The sequence below is a fragment of the Silurus aristotelis genome (genome assembly GCF_946808225.1).
Source record: "Silurus aristotelis genome assembly, chromosome: 4".
NCBI lineage: Eukaryota > Metazoa > Chordata > Actinopteri > Siluriformes > Siluridae > Silurus > Silurus aristotelis.
The window spans coordinates 13,111,314-13,134,185 of record NC_139577.1 but is presented as its reverse complement, the minus strand read 5'-3'; the positions used below and the strand labels follow the sequence as shown (position 1 = coordinate 13,134,185).

At 43.6% G+C, this 22,872-nt stretch overlaps 1 protein-coding gene across 2 annotated transcripts; it reads left to right on the top strand.

The window, feature by feature from the left end:
- The first annotated feature begins 4 nt into the window (after positions 1-4).
- abcg8 (ATP-binding cassette, sub-family G (WHITE), member 8) lies at positions 5-22,689 on the top strand. Of its 2 annotated transcripts, none has more exons than XM_083539988.1 (13): positions 5-232; positions 761-865; positions 1,039-1,186; positions 1,907-2,145; positions 18,584-18,716; positions 19,053-19,322; positions 19,412-19,577; positions 19,747-19,845; positions 19,983-20,182; positions 20,290-20,366; positions 20,533-20,800; positions 20,903-21,030; positions 21,133-22,689. In XM_083539988.1, exons 1-13 carry the CDS (start codon positions 170-172, stop codon positions 21,268-21,270), a joined length of 2,034 nt encoding a protein of 677 aa, XP_083396114.1. In that variant the 5' UTR covers positions 5-169; the 3' UTR covers positions 21,271-22,689. The 2 variants fall into 2 exon arrangements, with proteins under 2 accessions (XP_083396114.1, XP_083396115.1); XM_083539989.1 differs by having other exon boundaries at positions 79-577; positions 634-865.
- The last annotated feature ends 183 nt before the right edge of the window (positions 22,690-22,872 follow it).

The window sequence follows — 22,872 nt, the reverse complement described above, 5'->3', positions numbered from 1 at the left end:
GACCTTTGCTCAGTGCTGTACATAGAGAGAGTTCTGAAAGTGCCTCCTCTCTACAACACACTCTCTTAACAGAGAAACCAGCAGTCACTTCTTCAGGTTTTCAACCCGGACCGACAGTAGTCTCTATCCTCAAATTCAGCACCTCTTTTGCTAGCACTAGCTAGCCACCATGACAGATGACAATGTGTTTGATTCAGAAAGCAGCTTCTCAGCAGTGCCTGGAAACTGTGAGGTAAGTGACCACCACAGCAGACTAAACAAGGACAATTACATATAAGAGACATATCAGTAAAGACATTCATTCAATCATTCATTTGTTCATTCTTTATTGTGTGCTTTTACTGTGTGTTCTGTGTCATTTACTGTGTACTGTGTGCCCAATTATATCTAAACTATTGACTTCACCTGTTGGTGGACTTCATGCAGGAGAAAAGAGTATGTGTATTATGCAATGAGAATGCGTGCCATCATTTAAATGGACTCTGAACCAAAATTCAACATTGTCCACTTATCTATTGGCATTGAACAAATCTGATTAAATTAATGAGATGTTTGTATTTTATTTTTTATTTTTTATGTATATGTATATGTTTTACAATCGGCTTTGGTCCAAGAGTCCAAACAATTATTTAGAATTACTATTTCTAAAACTAAATCAATGAAATGACCCTTAATGCAATGAAATGCTTTGCTGTCTGACACAAGCTAAATGTGTGGTATTTGAATAAAGGTGTTTATTAACTCATTCCTTTTATTCCAGGGAAGAGATATTAGGCTGTTTACATCAGGAGATGAGGACAGCAGTCTGTATTTTACCTACAGTGGGGGTTACAATGAGCTGGAAGTCAGAAATCTGCACTATCAGGTATCCAGTTTGAGACACCAACAAACCTTTCTCAAATTAATTCAAATGATTACTTCTATAATGTGTATGTAAGAGGAAAAATGAAAATGTAAATGGAATGGAAAAGGTATTGATCAGTGTACTGGCACCAGTTAAGCATGCAAGCACATGGGAGCTTTTTGTGTGTACTCTAGGTGGACACGGCAGCACAGATCCCCTGGTATGAGAAACTGTCGGAGCTTAAGATGCCCTGGGAGATGCGGGGCAAAAAACAAACTGCTATCAAAGACCTGAACCTGAGAGTGCACAGCGGCCAGATGTTGGCTGTTATTGGCAGCTCAGGTAGGAATGAGTCAAACTGATAAAATGATAATTTCAATATGACTAGAAATAATAACATATGGGTACTTTAAGGGTACATATGGGTACTTTAGGTCTTAGACAACCATGTTTTTAACTACACATTATATCTAGGATGTTATTGGCTGCATTTATACTTCCTTAAAAAAAAACACTTTTAGATTTACAAAAATATTTATCTGATTAAACAGGAAAAAGTGCTACAGACAAAGTTTTACCTCTTGACTTTTCTAGTCTAAGTTGTTCTTTTGTCACGTGACTCCCATAGATGCTACACAATGCAATAGATCAGGGTTTTTTGGTCGGTGTTTTGATTTCATTGTTACAAAAATTATGGGAGTCACGTGAGAAAATAACTAACAACACGGAGCTGCATTGTCATATTTTCATCATTGGAACAATAGTTAAAGTTTGTGTATATAAACGTGTTGGGGATCTGCTTGCTTACTACAAATGTAACATTTAAAAAACTGCTAAAAACATTTAATTGCAGTTGCTGTTGGACTCAAAAGGGCCCTCAAAATTACCTTAAAGGCAAAAGTTGCATTAGATGAAAAGTAATTCAAAGTACAAATGTGTTCCAACCTCAGACAAATATAAATATCACTTATATAAGGCACAGTGTTTGTTTTTATTTTGTTTTTTGTGCAGGTACAGTGTCAAGTTTATTTCTTTACTCGTTTTTGCTTTGGCCTCCAACAGGCTGTGGAAAGACCTCCCTGCTGGACATTATAACATGTCGAGATGAAGGAGGCACCAAGAAATCTGGAGAGATCCTCATCAATGGCAAACCCTGCACAACCTCGCTGGTGAAGAAAAGCATCGCTCACGTCCGACAGGATGACCGTTTGTTACCCCATCTGACAGTACGGGAGACTCTCACCTTCGTGGCAAAACTACGCCTACCGACAGATTTTACACAGGCACAGAGAGATCAAAGGGTAAGACATGCAGTGCTCATAAATTCTTCCAAATGTCCTTGATATCCTTGTTAATAACAAGTCATGAACTAAGGCAAAGGGTAGGCAATACTTTGATTAAATTAAATTGTGTTTTATTCATCGAAAAAAATCTCATTGGCAATACAGAGAAACAAAGCAACCATGTACTGTAATTCACGAGCTAATAGGAATCATTAAATCAATAATAAAGGCCAGCTCTCAGTTATGTTAGTCAGCTGACTGTGGCTGAGAAGATTAAGCCTACAAAAAGGAATTTTAGCAATGTGAATTATATAAATCTGTCCAGTATTTAAAGTGCAGTGTTTCACCAGAAGTATGATGACTGAAGAATCATAAGACCACGAGCAAAAACATAAAGAGATGGTTTATTGCATGCATAGACATCCTGAGCACTCAATAGTCAATAAACTTAAGATTTATTATTTATTATTATATTAATAATGTATTATTAGGAATGCTGACCAAAGCTCTCTATACACTAGCTGTAACTATATACTACACGTCACTTTTACATAAAAAGCATTATAATGGTTTCTGTTCATGTAACCAAATTCTCTGATTGCACTGGGACAATTTATTTATTTATCACTTACATTTTTACCAGGTAACATCACTGATTCCCTGGACAGAATACATTGCATGAATGTAGGATCTTATACTTATCAACCAGTATTATGAGCTTGGGGTTCACTGTTCAAGGATAACATATACAATTGATATATAGCAGTAATTCAATTAAACAGAAGCCAATGTATGTCCAACTCACTGATACTAAAGGCCACTTGAGTTCATATGGCATGCAATTAACAGTGATTCTTGTGATAACTCAGAGAACAAAACCGATAAACCTGAATCCAGTGCTAAAGAAATTGTCTGTCTGTCTGTCTGTCTGTCTGTCTGTATATAGTGCAAAATTAAATTTTGCAGGGGTCTATGACCCCTCGCAAGTAACAAAAAATCACGGGGTTTTGACTCTCTCTTTTTGATGGTTCCTTATTCAAAGAGAATTGTACATGCACTGTACTGTAAACTTAACATAAATTGTGAATTACTTGTCATTAATGTTTTATTTTCCTACTTTATATGAATAATACAATAATAAAATAATATATATGTTCGTGCATGCAGTTACTTTCGGTTATGTGTTGGCTTATGTGGATGGATTCTTTTCATAGAGTTTTCTTAACTTCTTGAACAACGAAGTTGCACAGATTATTCACCAACAGCACAAGTGGCATTAACACAGTCTGTATTCCCACTTATTGGTGCTTCGCCACAGAACGGCTGCTTTCAGACTGTGCAATAAGTATATGAGCAACTTCCTGCAACAAAAAGACTCTCTACGTTCAAACGTACTTCTCTAACTGAAGTAGCTAACAGCCAATAGGTATAGTAACAGAATAAACATAGGGAATATCCCCCCTTTAGTACACAAGAAACTAAGAAACTGTACATAATGAACAGTGAAAGGCAACAATGAAAAACTGACTGTTGTATCTTGCTGGATTCTGAATTTTTCTTCCTCTTTGTGTTTTTTTTTCTCTTGTTCTCCTATGTCTGACATCAGTCCAAGTCCATGTTGCCTATGCCAACAAGCTGTTGGCTGCTGCTTTCTCTCCTTCTCCTGGTTCTCCTAAAAAATATATTTTTACTGCTACCACAGGATGCAATTGGTTCTGGCTCATGTAGAGGTTTTTGCATTATGGGGTTGTCAGGGGTGTCCTTGCACTTTTGCAGGATATCACTCCTTTGACGCTTGACCCTGGCTGAAATCATGTCACAGTCGGGGGCTTGAGACTATTGTGATGCATGATTTTCTTTTGTCGTAACCACTGGATCTCATGAAGCTCTGTGTGGCCCAGTACTTTAAAGGCTACTTTAGCAGGCAGATTTAACAAAGGGGCCTTTCTCTGACTGGAGATGAGAGTTTAGGGCTCTGTCCTCTTTTCCACCAGATCTCCAACAACATGATTCCTCTCCTGAGCCCTGAGATCATAGATCTTCTTTTACCATTATCGAGCTGTTTAAAGGTGCTCCCTGGCAATATCATGTGCCTCTCTCAAGCTTTTGTCAAAATTGTACAGAAATTCTAGAACTTTCAAACTCCCTGACTTTTGCTCTGCTATACTAGACCAAAGATCCTGAGGTTGGTAAACCTCCCTTTCAAGCATGAGCCTATTTGGCATGAATCCAGTAACTGCATGCTGGGAGCTATGGTGCACTGATGTAAGGAGATGCTCATCACAGTTTTTTTCTAATTCTGGTTCAGCATTGTAGCATCAAATCATCTGAAGGAGCGGTTGATTGAACCTCTCAATTTGCCCCTTCGGAAGCAGGATGTTAAGGGTTTTTGTGTGATCTGCAAGAGACTGCAAACATTTCTGAATATGAACTTTCAAAATTTCAACCCTGGTCTGTGTGCAGTTCAAGTGGTGCGCAAAACCTGGAGTTGAACTCATAGACAAGTGTCTTAAACCTTGGTCTGGCACAGGAAATGCTTCCACCCATCAAGTGAACTAGTCAATAATGATAAGAACATACTTGTTTCCTGATCTGGACACAGGAAATGGGCACAATATATCGATGTGGATCCGATCCATTGGTGCCCCTGCTTGGTTTTGAAGTTTGGCCCTCTGAGTTGGTCCCAGAACTTTTGCAAGCATTGCAAAGTCTGCACCTCTATATGTACAAATGTACATCTCCAACCATGCCATTCCAGTGAAAACTTTGATTGAGTCGCTCTAAAGTCGTTCCTGCACCCAAATGGCCAGAGTGCGGTGGATTTTGTAACACCTTTGTTTGCATTGAGGCAGGTACTAACAACAGTCCTCCAGGCCTTTCCCAATGATAAAAGAGGACACCTTGATAGAGTTCAACTTGCGACCAACACAGTCAGTATTTTTCTGACTGTTTGACCTTTCAATGTGACATCCCCTTTTGTTGGAAGGATTCCCTTTTCTTTCCACTCGTGCAGGATGGAGAGATCAGAATCAGCTCTCTAATCTTGCACTAGCTTTTCTTTGGAGAAGACTTCTAGCCAGTTTCCACCTAGGGTATTAAACAACTCTGCAGCTGCCCTGCTCTCATCACCCATGCCAGCACTGTTGAAGACGTGTTCCCCTTTTGCACACTCTATGCTCTTTGCATCATCCACGTCTTCCTCAAACCTCTCCTAGTGGACAATACAGCTTTTGCTTTTTGTTTACAGCCTCCACATAGCAAATTGAAAACACTCCTTCCTGCCTGAGATGGCGTGCAGATAGCGGCGCATGCACAATACAAGGCCCAGCATCTCTCCAGATTTTGCGATTCGGTAGTAAATTGTCCATTAACTGCAAGTTTATTTACTCAGAATAGGCTTACACATGTCTCATACAGCCAACAAACATACTAGACATCGGTCACAACTACAGAGAGGGACTTTCAACAAACATTGAACTCCCTCTGGAAATCGCTTTGAAGAGCAGCAAGACCTACTTTAAGCGAGGTGGCATTAGGGCTTGGCTAAGGCTAAATTTCATCGTTGCTGAAGACTCCAACCACTCCAACCTGAGATCTTTACTACCAAAATTTCACCATAATGATACCTGCTCTACCAGAGGGGACAACACACTGGATCAGGTATACACAAACATACCTGAGGCCCACAAGGCCCACAATGGCCTTGTGGGCCTCAGGTATACACAAACATACCTGAGGCCCACAAGGCCATTCCACTCTCCAATTTGGTTCAGTCTGATCCTCTCTCTTTGTTCCTGCTACCCAAATACATACCACTGATCAAATGGGTCAAACCAGCTGTAAGGTCAGTAAAGGTATAACCATAGTGGGCTATTTCTTTTCTAAAGCAACAGTTTTAGTATACTGACTGGAACATGCCATATTGGACTCTCACAGACATTGACATCTACACATCATCTGTTTTGGACCATATGAACACGTGCATTGACAATGTCACTAAGGTCAAACACATAAAATGCTTTCATAGTCAGAAACCGTGGATAAACTTAGTTTTCTGTTCAAAGCAAGAGATGCTGCTTTTACAGGTCGACAGAGTTTTTACTGCTGCATCATAGAGAGCATCCTTACCAACTCCATCACTGTACGATACACAGGCTCCACTGTGTGTGAATGCAAAGCTCTACAAAGGGTGGTCAAAATTGCCCAACGCATCACTGGCACCCATCTACCTGCCATTGAGCACCTTCACCACAGCAGATCGACTCTTCACATCCCAGTCACTTTTTTCCATCCACTATCACACTACTGAACGATGGGTTACTTAACGTAATCCCGGGTTCTTTGATAACAGAGTGAGGTGTTTCACTATGGGAATCGCTTTGGGCGTGACCAACTACGGAAGCTCTTATGACACCACGTCTGTCTTGACAGACAGGTCGACCTGAGATCAGGCTCCGCCCTACCTTTATCACTCAGGTCGACCCTATCTAACATCATTGCAACGAGATTTCTTCCCGTCCTCGTGCAAGGAGGGAAGTGCTGGTGAAACACCTCACTCTGTTATCAAAGAACCCGGGATTACGTTAAGTAACCCATCGTTCTTTTTCTAACTTCGCTCGGTGTTTCACTATGGGAGATATAGACCACTCCCGGATTGCACATGATCCCGCTACACCCAATCACATGGGCACAGGACGTCTGGCTCCCAGCACCGCATGTGCCAAGGATGACTCAGACACATCCAGTCTATAAAACCGCACAAAGGTGTGTGGCGTGGCCCAACCGGCCGCCGCACAAATTTCCTGAACAGAAACTCCCTTAAGCAGGGCCCATGAAGTCGCCATCCCTCTAGTCGAGTGGGCCCTCAGACCCTCAGGTGCTTGAGAACCACCGCATTCATACGCTAGAGATATAGCCTCTACAATCCAGTGGGACAGCCGTTGTCTCGACAATGGCTTCCCTTTGTGGGGGGTAGCCCAAGACACAAACAGCCGGTCAGACTTTCTGAAATCCGCTGTTCTCCTGACGTATGTACGGAGAGCCCGCACTGGGCACAAGGAACTCAACCTCTCCTCCTCCTGAGAGCGGAGGAGGGTGAAAAGCCAAAAGTTCTGTAACGGGACATCTATAAGAAGAATCCACCACTTTAGGTACAAATGCCGGGTTAGGGCGAAAGGAAACTTTCGTGAGCCCAGGGGCAAACTGCAAACAGGATGGACTGACAGACAGGGCCTGCAGCTCGCTAACACGCTTCGCAGTCACTAGAGCCACAAGCAGTGCTGTCTTAAGAGAAATAAATTTCAGCCCTATGCCATCCACCGGCTCAAAAGGGTGATGAGAAAGGGCCTCCAAAACCAAGGACAGATCCCACTGAGGCACTAGCCGTTGAGACACCGGCCTCTTACGGCGTGCACCTTTCATAAACCGACTAATCAAAGGGTGCCGACCCGCAGGTTCGTTATTAAACCCGACATGACACGCAGAAATAGCCGCCAGATACACCTTTAAAGTAGAAAAAGCTTTCCCTTTATCCAGCAAATCCTGGAGAAAGCACAAAATGTCTCCCACAGAACACTGAAAGGAGACAATGCGACCACGGCCACACCACTCCTCAAAAACTCGCCACTTATTGTCATAAAGCGTGCGAGTAGACGAGGCCCTAGCACTCTGGATAGTGTGTATAACCGATCGTGGCAAACCTGCCACATTCAAGATCCACCTCTCACGGGCCAGGCCCATAGAGCTATCCTGCCTGGGTGCGGATGATAAATCTCCCCGCCCGCCTGGGACAAAAGGTCCCTCCGTGGAGGGAGCGGCCACGGCTGATCCGACAGCAGCTAAACTATTTCCGCGATCCAGTGTCTGGACTCCCAGCGTGGAGCTATCAAAATCAGTAAAAAGCTGAGTTCTCTGACCCTGGCTAGAGTGGGGGAGATCAAGCTCAGCGGAGGGAACGCGTAGAGAAGAACGTTTGGCCATGGGTGGGCTAACGCATCCACACCCAACGGTGCATCTCTGTCCCTTAGAGAAAAGTACAGAGGACACTGAGCGTTTTCTCGTGAGGCGTAGAGTTTTACGGCAGCCCGGCCGTATCTCTGCCATATCTGCTCCACCACCTGAGCGTGCAGTTTCCATTCCCCGTACAGGGGGTTTCCCCTGGACAACAGATCTGCACCCTTGTTCCATATTCCTGGAACATGAGTCGCTCTGATGGATAAAAGCCTCGTGTCGCACCACATTATCAGTTTCCTTGCCAACTGATGCAACTGGAGGGAGCGCACCCCCCCCTGTCGGTTGATGTATGCGACTACTGTGGAATTGTCCGTTTTTACCAACACATGTTGGCCCTTTATGAAAACCAGAAAATGTTTCAGAGCTAGAAACACCGCTAACAACTCCAAGTAGTTTATATGACTCGAGATCAGCTGCGGAGGCCAAACGCCGTTCACAGCTCTGCCCATAAGGGTCGCGCTCCAGCCCGTCAAAGACGCGTCCGTCGTCATAGTAACCCTCGACGACACCGCCCCCAAGGGAATCCCCGACCGAAGAGTCGCGGGGCATCCCCATCGGCGGAGCGCTAAGACGCACGCGTGCGTTATCTTGACCGGCCGATTGAGATGACGTCGGGGACATAAGCGCAACCGCGCGACCCATCTCTGAAAATCTCTCATCATGAGAAGTCCCAGACGCACCACAGAAATCACCGAAGCCATTAAACCCAGCATTCATAGGCACACTCGGAACGGGACATTCGTCCCTGCCCGAAAACGGGAGCGACACTGTATGAGAGATTCGATTCTTCTCTCCGTCAGCGTGACACGATAGGAGAGGGAATCTATACTGAGTCCTAGATATTCCGTGCGCTGCGCGGGACACAAGCAGCTCTTTTCCCTGTTTATTTTGAAACCCAAGCTGCAGAGATGCGTGATCACGCTCTCCGCATCTCTGATCGCTCGCTCTCTTGACGAGGAGCATATCAGATAATCGTCTATATAAGACAAAATCCGAATCCCGCTGTTTCTCAATGGCAAAAGAGCCGCCTCCACACACTTGACCGAACGGAATGGTTTGAAATTCGTAGGCAGTGCCTCTGTGTGCAAACCTCAAATATTTTCTGTGTGACGGGTAAACGTCTATGTGAAAATACGCGTCCGATAGATCGATCGTCACAAACCAATCGTTTGGACGGATCGACCGACAGAGCGCTTTGTGTGTCAACATTCTGAATGAATATTTTCTCAGGTGCTTGTTTAACACACGCAAGTCCAAGATCGGACGAAGAGATGTGCTTCCCTTCTTCGGGATCACAAAGTATCGGGAGTAAAAACCCTGACGGCTTTCTGCCTCCGGAACAACTTTGACTGCCTTTTTCCTCAAAAGAGAGTCGATCTCGGCCGTCAGGACGAGAGCCGACTCTCTTCGAGCCACCGAGACCAACACACCGTTGAATCTGGGTGGTTTCATAGCGAATTGGAGCCTGTATCCCCGTGAAATCGTGTTTAAAACCCACGGGTGCGCCGCGCATGCGCGCCAATTGACGAGGTGCGCAGAAAGGGAGCCCCGCGTACACAACACTGGTCGCGTGTTGATGACATCACAACCGTCGCCGCGCAGGGCTCCGCTGGCAGAGCGAGCGCACCCTCCAGCGGCGAAACTGGGGGGTTGCACGCTGAACTTTCGGGATTCTTGTGCACAATCGCCCTCGGCTGATCGCCTGGATGCAAAATTTTAACATTTATTTTGTTTTTTGTGTCTGAACACATCGCCCGTGGCCGTGGCCCGTGGCTTGGATGCGATGGTGAAAGTTTTATTGCGCAATCGTCTGAACTGACGTGCGAGTGAACACATGTCATGAGTGCTTGGTGACACTGAACATTTTCCATCATTCCTCGAACCCGAGGAGAAACTAGGGATGAAGCCCCTACAGAACTCAGAACCGGGCCGTGTTCTCTTCTCCTTTTTTTCGCCGGCGGAGAAAAGAGGATCCGAGAACATTCGCGTGTTAGGTAGCACGCTTCTTCTTCCGCTCCTCGGGTCGGGGCGGACGGTTTCTCGCCGCCACGGCCGCAAATGAATGCTTTCCCCACGGTCCTGAGCCGTCCGATCTCGGACGTTGGCCAGCTTGTTGTCTGCCGGGAGCCGATCTCGCACTTCTCGCGCTCATCGGTCTCCCTCTCGCAGCCGCGGCTGCGGCAAAACCCCGTCGCGCTGGCTGAGGGGGCGGGTTCTGAGACAGCTTACGAGGCAAACAGAGGTTGAATGCTTCATCCTCCTGTTTCCTGAGAGTGATGGTTTCTCTCATCTTTTCCAGAGCTGGACCGAACAGACCTTTAGCGGGGTCGTAGGCAGCGTCCATGACTTCCGCTTTTTGTGTGTCACCCAAGCCTGACAGGTTAAGCCACAATGCTCTCTCACCTGACACAGCCAAGCCCATCACGCGGCCGCAGCCCTGAACCGCGCCGTGAAGAGCGCAGGATTAGGTCGTTCACCACACAGATCTCGTCCCAAGGTACCGGGTTAGGCACTCCCGTGTCTCCAAAATCTCCGCCTGGTACGCGGACAGTAACGTCACCGTTAGCGAGCACACTGACTGCGCTGCATATTTATACATCCTCTGATGGATGGACGCCGTCAATTTCTCGATTTTTCCAGGCAGCGCAATTTTAGAGGAGGCAGAGATAGAACGCCGATTCGGATGGAGGTGATAAGCCACCGAAGGCTCCACAGCTGGGGGTCCGGCCAACCCCAGCTCCTCCATCCCTTGAATCTCCAGCTTGGAGCACCCTTTTGCTGGAAGCTTGCTCTTGAAGGGGCTAGACCAGTAACGGGCCATTTCCTTCATGCAAGCCGGCACGGCGGGCAGGAGCTGTCTAGTAGCGGGTTGAGCAGGCGGCAGCCTTTTCCCGTCGTAAAGGTCTCTCACAGCTCCCTCCGCGTCCTGGGCCGCGGGCCACGCTAGTCCTAGCTCAGCCGCGGCTCGCTTGCATACCTCGTGCAGGTTACCTTCAGCCTGTGAGGTTGCATCGCCTGCGCTCTGGGGCCTCGACTGTTGAGCCGGGAAGCGACCACTGTCGTCCTCATCCTTGTCCTCCATGTCCAAGTCGAGGAGGTCTGAGTTCGGGTAAAAGGTAGGGCGGAGCCTGATCTCAGGTCGACCTGTCTGTCAAGACAGACGTGGTGTCATAAGAGCTTCCGTAGTTGGTCACGCCCAAAGCGATTCCCATAGTGAAACACCGAGCGAAGTTAGAAAAAGAACTCTACACTACACCGTTAGAACACTATATAAACACTGTTTAGAACTTCTGTACAATTGTACATACAATGTACATATTGCAATTTTTATACTCCTTTTTCTCTACACATATTGTGCCTTACATACAGTACATCTGCACTATTTTTATGTGCATCTATATATACCTTGCTGTACATCCTGCCTAATATTTCACATGTACCTTTATAAATATATTTAGTGTACTTGTTTATTTACCTTTTGCACATTATTGTCAATGCCATAGCCTTATAATCTTCTACTTCTTGTACCTTTACACACTTTTTTGTGGACCAGTTTTAGATCCTGGGTGTTTCCTGGTTCAAACTTCGAATGGCCTGCGGGAAGAAGCTCCTCCTCATTCTCTCTGTATTTGCTTTCAAGGAGCGGAAGCACTTACCTGAACGCAACAAAGAAAAGAGTCCATTGTTGGGATGGCTGAGGTCCTTCACAATCTTCCTGGCTCTGGTCCGGCACCGCATGCTGTAGATGTCCTGCAGGTTAGGGAGCTCGGTGTGGATGGTACGTTCAGCTAAATGCACCACCCTTTTGGAGGGCTCGCCTGTCCTGCATGGTGCTGTTCCCGAACCAGGAAGTGATGCTACCCGTCAGAACGCTCTCAATGGTGCAAGTGTAAAAAGTCTTTAGCACCTGAGAGGGTAGTTTTAAGGCCCTTAAGCGTTTTAGATGGTACAGACGCTGCCGGGCCTTCCTTACCAGGGTGTTGGTGTGACAGGACCAAGACAGGTCCTGTGTGATGTAAACACCTAAGTACCAGAAAAACTGTCCACTCTCTCCACTGGGGTCACGTTGATGTTTAGCGGTTGGTATGACCAGTCCTGCTTTGTGCTGAATTCCACTATCAACTCCTTAGTCTTGCTGACGTTCAGGAGAAGATTGTTCTCCTGGCATCATCTCTCCAAGTTTTTAACCTCCTGTAGGTAGGCCGTCTCGTCATTGTTAAAGATCAGGCCCATCACAACAGTGTCGTCAGCAAACTCGATGATGGTGGTGGAGTTGAAAGTGGCCACACAGACATATGTGTACAGTGAGTACAGCAGGGGGCTTAGAACACAACCCTAAGAAGCTCCAGTGCTGAGGGTGAGGGCGGATGAGGTGTGTTTCCCCACCCGTATGCCTTGTGGTCTGTCAGGAAGTTAGAGATCCATTGACACAGCAGCAGGCTGAGTCCCAGGACCTCCAACTTAGAGGTGAGCGTGGAGGGAATTATGGTGTTGAACGCTGAACTGTAGTCCACAAACAGCATCTTTGCATAATTCCCTTTTCTGTAGTCCAAATGGCTCATCGTAGTGTGGAGGAGATGAGCAATGGCGTCCTCAGTAGAACAGTTCTGGCGGTACATGAACTGTAAAGGATCCAGTGTGTCTGGTAATGATAAAGTCTCTGACCAGTCTCTCAAAGCACTTCATCACTACTAAGGTCAAGGCTACAGGGTGGTAGTTGTTGAGGCAGGCGGGCTGGGGCTTTTTCCGGACAGGAACAATGGTGGACTGTTTGAAGCATACAATATATGTACTATGTATATTTATCTGCACTTGTCAATTTGCACAATTGCACTATTTGCAATCTACTTTTGGTAGATGCCAAACTGCATTTCCTTGCTGTGTACCTGTACTAAGTAATGAGAATAAAGTTGTAGCTATCTCTATATCTATCTAGCTATCTAATAACAGTTACAAATATTGGAAATCTTACCATCACATCTTGACATTGCATTAGCATTTGAATGGTGTTTTCCAGCTATGTGCTCAATGTCAAAATCATTCTGACACAGCTGTTCCAGCCAGCAGGCAAGCTGTCCTTCAGGATGTCTGAACCGGAGTAACCAGGTAAGACTGTTGTGTCAAAATTGGCGGGTGAAGAATACAATAGCTAGCAACTCTCGTCTTATTACACAGTATCTCCTTCGAGCTGGGGTGAATTGGGTTCTTGCATAAATCTTTTCTCTCCCTACTGACATTGTGACAACACTGCACCTATTTTGTGATTTGATGATTCATTTTCCAGAATATATTTTCCCTCCATTTAAGGATATCCAAGCACAGTTAGTTTGCATAAGTTAATATTTCTTTGAGTTGTGTGAAGGCATTCTTGTGCTCCCAGTCTTTTATCAATGTTGCTTCTTTTCTTAGGAGCTCATTAAGAGGGCTGGCCAGCTCAGAAAATGCTGGAACAAAATTCAGTTAATGTACACTTGTGGGATGTTCTAAGATTCAATATCACTAATCAAAGATGGGTTGGGCCATTTGCCATCACCACTAACCACATGGCCCAGGAAAAGGACTTCTTCTGTAAACATGTGACACTTGGATGGCTTTAGCTTAAATCCATAACTGAAAAGATGCTGGAATACAACTTAAAGTCGATCAAGGCTTTCATTGACCCCTTTCCCAGGAGGATGATGTTGTCCAAGTAAATCGGAAGAGATTCCCACTGAAGTACTCAAAGAACAAGCTCCATTGCCCTTTGAAAAGTGCTTTGAAAAGTGCACAATCCGAACAGCATATGAGTTTATTTACAGTGAGGAAAATAAGTATTTGAACACCCTGCTATTTTGCAAGTTCTCGCACTTAGAAATCATGGAGGGGTCTGAAATTGTCATCGTAGGTGCATGTCCACTGTGAGAGACATAATCTAAAAAAAAAAAATCCAGAAATCACAATATATGATTTTTAAACTATTTATTTGTATAATACAGCTGCAAATAAGTATTTGAACACCTGTCTATCAGCTAGAATTCTGACCCTCAAAGACCTGTTAGTCTGCCTTTAAAATGTCCACCTCCACTACATTTATTATCCTAAATTAGAGGCACCTGTTTGAGGTCGTTAGCTGCATAAAGACACCTGTCCACCCCATACAATCAGTAAAAATCCAATTACTAACATGGCCAAGACCAAAGAACTGTCCAAAGACACTAGAGACAAAATTGTACACCTCCACAAGGCTGGAAAGGGCTACAGGGAAATTGCCAAGCAGCTTGGTGAAAAAAGGTCCACTGTTGGGCAATCATTAGAAAATGGAAGAAGCTAAACATGACTGTCAATCTCCCTCGGACTGGGGCTCCATGCAAGATCTCACCTCGTGGGGTCTCAATGATCCTAAGGAAGGTGAGAAATCAGCCCAGAACTACACAGGAGGAGCTGGTCAATGACCTGAAAAGAGCTGGGACCACCGTTTCCAAGGTTACTGTTGGTAATACACTAAGACATCATGGTTTGAAATCATGCATGGCACGGAAAGTTCCCCTGCTTAAACCAACACATGTCCAGGCACATCTTAAGTTTGCCAATGACCATTTGGATGATCCAGAGGAGTCATGGGAGAAAGTCATGTGGTCAGATGAGACCAAAATAAAACTTTTGGGTCATAATTCCACTAAACGTGTTTGGAGGAAGAAGAATGATGAGTACCAACCCAAGAACACCATCCTTACTGTGAAGCATGGGGGTGGTAGCATCATGCTTTGGGGGTGTTTTTCTGCAAATGGGACAGGGCGACTGCACTGTATTAAGGAGAGGATGACCGGGCCATGTATTTCGAGATTTTGGGGAACAACCTCCTTCCCTCAGTTAGAGCATTAAAGATGGGTCGAGGCTGGGTCTTCCAACATGACAATGACCCGAAGCACACAGCCAGGATAACCAAGGAGTGGCTCTGTAAGAAGCATATCAAGGTTCTGGCATGGCCTAGCCAGTCTCCAGACCTAAACCCAATAGAGAATCTTTGAGGGAGCTCAAAGTCTGTGTTTCTCAGCGACAGGCCAGAAACCTGACTGATCTAGAGAAGATCTGTGTGGAGGAGTGGGCCAAAATCCCTCCTGCAGTGTGTGCAAACCTGGTGAAAAACTACAGGAAACGTTTGACCTCTGTAATTGCAAACAAAGTCTACTGTACCAAATATTAACATTGACTTTCTCAGGTGTTCAAATACTTATTTGCAGCTGTATCATACAAATAAATAGTTAAAAAATCATACATAGTGTTTTCTGGATTTTTTTTTTTAGATTATGTCTCTCACAGTGGACATGAACCTACGATGACAATTTCAGACCCCTCCTTGATTTCTAAGTGGGAGAACTTGCAAAATAGCAGGGTGTTCAAATACTTATTTTCCTCACTGTATAAAGGCCATAGCGAGTGATGAAGGTGTCTTCACTCTATTAATTTCATCCACTGCAATTTGCAAGTACCCAGACCAAAGGTCTAGAAAAGAAAAGACACAAGCTCCACCAAGGACATCAAGGTATTCCTCAATTATGGGGAGAGGCTGTCATTCGGTTGAGACGCCAACAGTCGAACACACCAACAAACACCTCCATCCTTTTTACGAACAAACACCACGGGTGACACCCACTCTGAGGCAGCCCACTCCTTTCCTACTCCTCTTAAAATCCAAGGGGAGTCTATCTAGGTGCCGTACTGGACCAGCAGCTACAGTATTTATCCTGTTAGCAACAGCTGTTAAGAGGCCATGGTCCATTCCAAATCTGAAACAGCAAAGAGAAATCTGGATGAGACCAGGAGCTCAATAAGTCACTGTTGCTGCACCTCACATAATGTTCCACTTAAAGCAGCATAAAGGGCTTGGAGATGCTCAGGTAGGTCTGTGTCAGTTGTCAGTCTTCTCAGTTGTGTCATCACTTGGTTCTTGAGTGCTAACACAGTCCTTTCCTGCTGTTCATAACTTGATAAGCCCTCATCTGGATTTGTTTCCACTAAGAGACCAAGACACGCCCCATTTTGGTAAGGTGGTCTCGTTGTCACCCCCAAACTATCTTTTCAGGAACTAGCTCTTCTGCCACTAGTATGAATGGTAACATTTGCAGCCTGCAAAAAAATCTAGCCCCAGAAGGACAGGGTCATGTATCAGAGCCACAAAAACTTCCCATTCTGTGCACTAGGTGCTAATTTGGAATTTGCTTTTCAATCTACCTTTAGCATTCATGTCCTTCCCTGATTCTGCATTATGGATACATGTCTGTGTTGTAGCTGTCTACCTACTGAGGGGAAGCTGCTGACACAGTCTCTGCAATAGCTGTTGTTTCATCTCCCGTGTCTACAACGGCTTTGTTTTGGAATGCAGATTACATTCACATCACTAAGCAAGCTTGTTCCTCTGATTTATTGCACAGCTCACCTGTGGTGTGGAGGACTGGCTTCTTCAGTGTTCCAGCCCTTTTTTTTTTTTGGCCTTGTGCCAGTTTCCATTGAAGGGTAGCTATGGAGAGACCTGAAGTGCATGCTCTCTGTTGTATTACTTCTAGCTTAGCAGCAAATGGCTCAACTGTGATGTTGCATGACCTCTCAGTATTGTCTTGAAGGAAGGGTGAATCTGAATAAGGCATCATCTTTTCTCTGACAGTAGGCTGGGAGATGTCACTTGTGGTTCTCCTGGGTGCAGTGAACATTGCAACTTGTAATATGAGTCAAAATTGGACCCATCATTATTTGTAGTTGCTCGTCATTCTTTTTTTATAGAATTTTTTGTTTTTTGAGAATTCTCTTAAACCAGTCTGGGGGTTGGTTGCAATCATGGGCTGCTGTCATAGCTCCATGTAATTTTTTGTAATTATTATTATTATTATTATTATTATTATTATTATTATTTTCACTTTAAAAAAAAAAAAAAAATTGTATAATCTTTACAGATGTACAGATGATTCACGTTGTAGTTGGGCCAAAGCTATTCTCATCAGGCATGATGGCGTCAACCTGCTTGCATCTCGTGCCGAAAGAGAGCTAACGATTTAGCTAACTTCTTATCTGCTTCTCCCATATATACTGCCTCACCAGCATTGATTCATACATGTACCTAAAATTTACAGATGAAATCCCACTTCTGACAGCAGTTGTCGTGCAAGCAGTTAGTTTCGGTTATGCGTTGGCCTATGTGGATGCGTGAAATACAATAGGATGCAAGAGGATCCTTCCCATAAAGTTTACTTAACTTCTTGAACAACGTAGTTACACAGTACACTCACCAACAGTACAAGTGGCATAAACACACAGTTAGTTATGTCAATGTTCCCACTTTTTGGTGCTCTTGCTCTCGGCACAGAACAGGAGACAACCTCTAACAACAAAAAGACTCTCTACGTACTCAGGTAACTCAGTGTTTAATCTCTAACTGAAGTAACTAACAGCCAATAGGAATAGGAATAAACAATGGAAAATACTTTAGAAATGAAACTTGGATATATTTTAGAGTAGTTAATGTGTAGTATAGATTTACTGTCCTCTGAAAATAACATACAGGCATTATGTTCATGTTTTTGTCTGCTTGACAGGACCATACAGATTTGTGTGTCTTGTATAAAACCAGTTAAAATTTGGTGCTTTGAGTACAATTCTCTAATACTGACCACTGGATGTTCAACATGCCACCTCAATGCTAAGAACTCTCTGAGGATTTAAGAATAAAAATTGTTTCTCTCCTGTACAAAGATGGCCTATGCTATAAAAAGTTTGGTAAAACCCTGAAACTAAGTTACAGTACAGAGGCCAGGGTCATTCAGAGGTTTGCATGGCGGTTGTCCCAGAAGGAAGCCTCTTCTGAAGCTGGCTCACAAGAAAGCCTGCAAACGGTTTGCTAAAGATAATCTGTCCAAGAGCATGAATTCCTGGCACCCTCCTCTGTTGTCTGACGAGACTAAGATAAACAAGTTTGGCTTAGATGGTGTCCAGCATGTGTGGCAATGCCCTGGTAAGGAGTACCAAGAAAATTGTGTTTTGCCTACAGTTAAGCATGGTGGTGGTAGCATCATGGTCTGGGGTTGCACATGTGCTGCTGTTACTTGGTAAACATGAATTCCAACATGTAGTGTGACATTCTGAAGCAGAACATGATGCCCTCCATTCAAAAACGGGGCAGAACGGCAGTTTTCCAACGTAATAACAACCACAAACACACCACTGTGGTGCAAGAAGAAACAATATCATCATCAGATATGGGAACAGAATTAAAACATAACCTTATGTAAAACACTTAGCTGTACTTGAGCCGTTATACTTCAGCTGAAGTAAATTCAGTTTAAGTGGCTTATCTTTCTGGACTGTGGCATTTGAACACAATGAAAATTGGTTACACTGATTTGCTTAGCCTCTATTAATAGTACACTATTATTTAGATTGTTTGTAGAGAAACCTGATGAAGCAGTCTTTGCAGGTAGATGATGTCATTGCCGAGCTGAGGCTGAGACAGTGTGCTAACACACGAGTGGGAAACAACTATGTGCGAGGTGTATCTGGTGGAGAGAGGAGGAGGGTTAGCATTGCTGTTCAGCTACTATGGAACCCGGGTGAGTTTTATTCTACTGACAACTCATTTTGCTGCTTTCTAGAAATAAATGCTTTAAAAAGGCTAAATTATTAGAATTTTATAATAAAATACTTGCTAAATTTGACTATATGGTAGATATTTCAAATTGCAAAGATTTTTGTGCGGTGCATTGACGTTTTTCACTAAGGCCCAGTTTCATGCAGAATTCTACATTTGATCTTTGATTTTTTTTTTTTTGCACTTTGAAATTGTGGTAGGAATAGCACCAGTTAGCACCATTAGTCTCGAAAACTTTTTGATACCACCTCATACGATAATTTGGCCACAGATCTATATACTACATGTTCGTTTTCAGGAATTCTTATCCTGGATGAGCCTACTTCAGGTCTAGACAGCTTTACTGCTCACAACCTAGTTATCACCTTGTCTCGTCTGGCCCGAGGGAACCGCCTGGTCCTGCTCTCTGTGCACCAACCGCGCTCAGACATCTTTCAGCTCTTTGACCTGGTGGTGTTGCTCTCCTCTGGCTCAGCCGTGTACTGTGGCCCTGCTAAAGACATGGTGCCTTACTTCACATCTCTGGGGCATCCATGTCCACGCTACTGCAATCCCTCTGATTTCTATGGTAAGTAAGACATGACTCTTGGTGAATATTCAAGGAATGACACATGGTTAGATCAAGGGGCCAAGGGGAATTGTTTCTGTCCGACACAGTGGACTTGATCAGCATTGACCGGCGCTGCTCCGAAAAAGAAGCAGAATGTCTAGAGAGAACAAGAGTCCTAGCAAGCCAGTTTGCTGACAAGGTGAAGAACACTGATGATTTCATGTGGAAGTCTGAGGAGCACAATGTTCCAGTGCTGGACAATAATATCCAAAGGTAAATCTTTTGCTTGTCCCTTTAGGTTGCTCTCAGATCAATGCTGCTTTTCATGCTTTCAGAGCGAGAGAGAAAGAGAGAGAGAGAGAGAGAGAGAGAGAGAGAGAGAGAGAGAGAGAGGGAGAGGGAGAGAGTAGCATCTTACAGTACATCTGTGATTTTTTTTTAGCGATATCCCTGCTACAACAAAAGCCGAAACAAGCATCACAGTTTCACAAAGGAAGAACCATAGACCTGGCCCACTGCACCAGTTCTCCATTCTGATTAGGTAAGAAAGCCAACAAAAAGACCAGATGTTAAAACAATATAAAGCATCTGTGGAGTTGATCTTTATAGTATCTGAATTAGCAGTTGTATTGATGCTGCATTTATGTTTGCATGATGTTTGTTTTTTCGTGTCACCAGGCGGCAGGTATTTAATGATTTCCGTGACCTTGTGACACTGGTGGTGCATGGCCTAGAAGCCCTGTTAATGTCCCTACTAGTAGGCTTTCTATACTTCGGGGCGGGTGAGGAGAAACTGCCAGTGCAGGACACTGTGGCCCTCCTCTACATGATTGGGGCTCTCACGCCATTCGCTGTGGTACTGGATGTCATAGCCAAGTGTGAGTCTCAATTTAAATTTCAGTCTTATCCTATTAGGATATTACTCCTATTCCTTGAGTAAAAACTTTACCATTGTTGGTGTTTGTTGTTTTTTTTTTTTTTAAAGGTCATTCAGAGAGAGCCATGCTGTATCATGAGCTGGAAGATGGAATGTACTCAGTCACCCCTTATTTTTTTGCAAAGGTACTTACTGCGTATTAGAGTAGAGCGGCCACAAGGGGGCAGCAAAGCTCCATGCAAGATTTCAAATCGTGAAATAATGTTCCTGGGTCAAAATAATTATATTTTTTGGACATATTAAATTGAATAATAAAATCCATTGTGATTATGTGTAACCCTTCTCTCTCAGGTTCTTGGTGAGTTACCTGAACACTGTGTTTTTACACTAGTATACAGCCTGCCTATTTATTGGCTAGCCGGATTGAACGACTCACCAGATCGTTTCTTGCTCAACTTCATGCTGGCATGGCTGATGGTGTACTGCAGCCGCTGCATGGCTTTGTTCGCAGCAGCTGTGTTTCCCACCCTTCAGACCTCTTCCTTCACTGGAAACTCCCTTTTCACTGTTTTCTATCTGACTGGTGGCTTTGTCATTAGCCTTGACAACATGTGGCTGGGTAAGAACCTGTCAAAAATGATCAGACACCCAACTAACAGCAAATTACTAAGAAGTCCATCAAGCATTGTTGATAGCTCTACTAATGATTTACCTTTTTCAGTGGCTTCCTGGTTTTCCTATATTTCCTTCATGCGGTGGGGTTTTGATGGGATGCTGCAGGTTCAGTTCCGTGGCCTCAAATATACAGTAAGCCTTGGTAACCTGACCATCAATGTAGATGGTATTAAAGTAAGAATATTTATTTTTTTATAAGCATTATTATTTATCCTAAAAAATAGCTTTGGGAATATTGTAATTCTCATGTGCTTTCATTTGTTTTGGCCCTGGCAGGTGGTGGAGCTGATGCATATGAACCAGTTCCCACTCTACACCTGTTATTTAGTGCTGATCGCTGTGGTGTTGGTCTTTATATTGCTCTACTATCTGTCACTCAAGTTCATTAAGCAGAAATCCAGTCAGGATTGGTGAAGAAAAAGAAACAGTCAAAATCTCCTTTAGACAAACTTTACCATTGTAAATGAAGATAACATGTCAGCATCAACATGTTCTCAGTCCACAGTCAAGTCGAATGATATAGGGGGAGAACAACTTTTCTTGGAGAAAAGTGTTCGTAATTTACACAGATCAGACATAACACTATGACCACCTGCCAAGTATTGTGTTGAACCCACTTTTGCTGCCAAAACAGTCCCGACACATCAAGCACTAACAGCATTAACTTTTAAATCTGACCACACGGGCCAGGAGCATTAATGACCCTGTTAACCCACCATTATTTCTTCCTTGGACCACTTTTGATAGATACTGACCACTGCAGACTGGAAAACCCCACAAGATCTGCAGTTTTGGAGAAGCTCTGCCCCAGTCGTCTAGTCATCACAATTTGGCCCTCCTCAAACTCACTCAAATCCTTACGCTTGCCCATTTTTCCTGCTTTTAAACACCAACTTTGAAAACAAAATGTTTACTTGCTGTCTAAAATATCCCACCCACTATCAAGTGCCATGAAGAGATAATCAGTGTTATTTACCTCACCGGTCATACTGTTATTCCTGGTAGATGAATATACTTTATATACGAAGTAACTAATCGACATTTTACAATCTGTATATTTATGTATATGATGGACAAAGAGGGCAAAGATTAAAAAAATAGTATAGGATATACTGGCAGGATATACTGTAACGAGCAAAATGGTGGCCGTTAGCCAACTTGTATTGAGTGTTAATTTGCAAACCATGCTATACATTTACCAAAGTGTAGTTAGACAATAGAAAAGAAGTGCAAGATCGCAAATCACAGTTACTAGTTACTGAAAGTGATATACTATAAACCACACAAAAAATCTCCAAGTTTAATGACTAAACGTGTACAGGTATGCATGTGATTTCAGGAAAAGGCTAGTGGCTAAAAAAAAAAAGGCTAAAATCAATCAATGAATTGACCACCGAACTTCAAATGATCTAATTAATCATTGTAACCAGCTTTACTCTAACAAATAGGATTTAACATAAGGAACCATTGGAAGGGGGAGTTGATAAGGGTATGTCCATGGGATTATTGAAACACAGCCCTCATTTTCCCACAGCTGAATATATTCACGTTTTGATTTGTTTGTAAAACTTCAATTGACTGCCGCTGGATGGCAGCAAAGCACCATGCATACACTTTTCCCCCTAAAGCAAATAACAGCAATCCATCTGCAGCTTTTGTTCATGCCTCATGCGTGTTTTTTTTTTTTTTTAAATACTGTGATTATTAATCTAAATGATTTATGAACGTAAAGGCAGTTCTATTTTTAAATTCTGATGCAAGTTTTGCACTGGTGCAAAACCCTGATAAAAGGTAAAAAGAAAATGTTATAAATAAAAACTGGTAATTGTGTTATTCAGCCTCTCGACTACATATTTATTAGTGTATAAAATATAGTGCATACAGTATTTCCCAGGATTATAAGGTTACCCAGAAACACTGTGTGTACCAGTCATATCCCAAACATCTGTTTTAACTGTGTATTTGCTCCTTTCTCCTGTTCTAGACATTTGGCACAGTTCTAACCATAATAATGTT

What these genes read in the sequence shown, in the direction of transcription:
- abcg8 (XM_083539988.1), top strand. Translation starts at nt 170, where the DNA reads ATGACAGATGACAATGTGTTTGATTCAGAAAGCAGCTTCTCAGCAGTG. An exon ending in TCAGCTACTATGGAACCCGG is followed by an intron (nt 18,717 to 19,052) that starts GTGAGTTTTATT and finishes GTTCGTTTTCAG; the next exon opens with GAATTCTTATCCTGGATGAG. An exon ending in CAGTTCTCCATTCTGATTAG is followed by an intron (nt 19,846 to 19,982) that starts GTAAGAAAGCCA and finishes TCGTGTCACCAG; the next exon opens with GCGGCAGGTATTTAATGATT.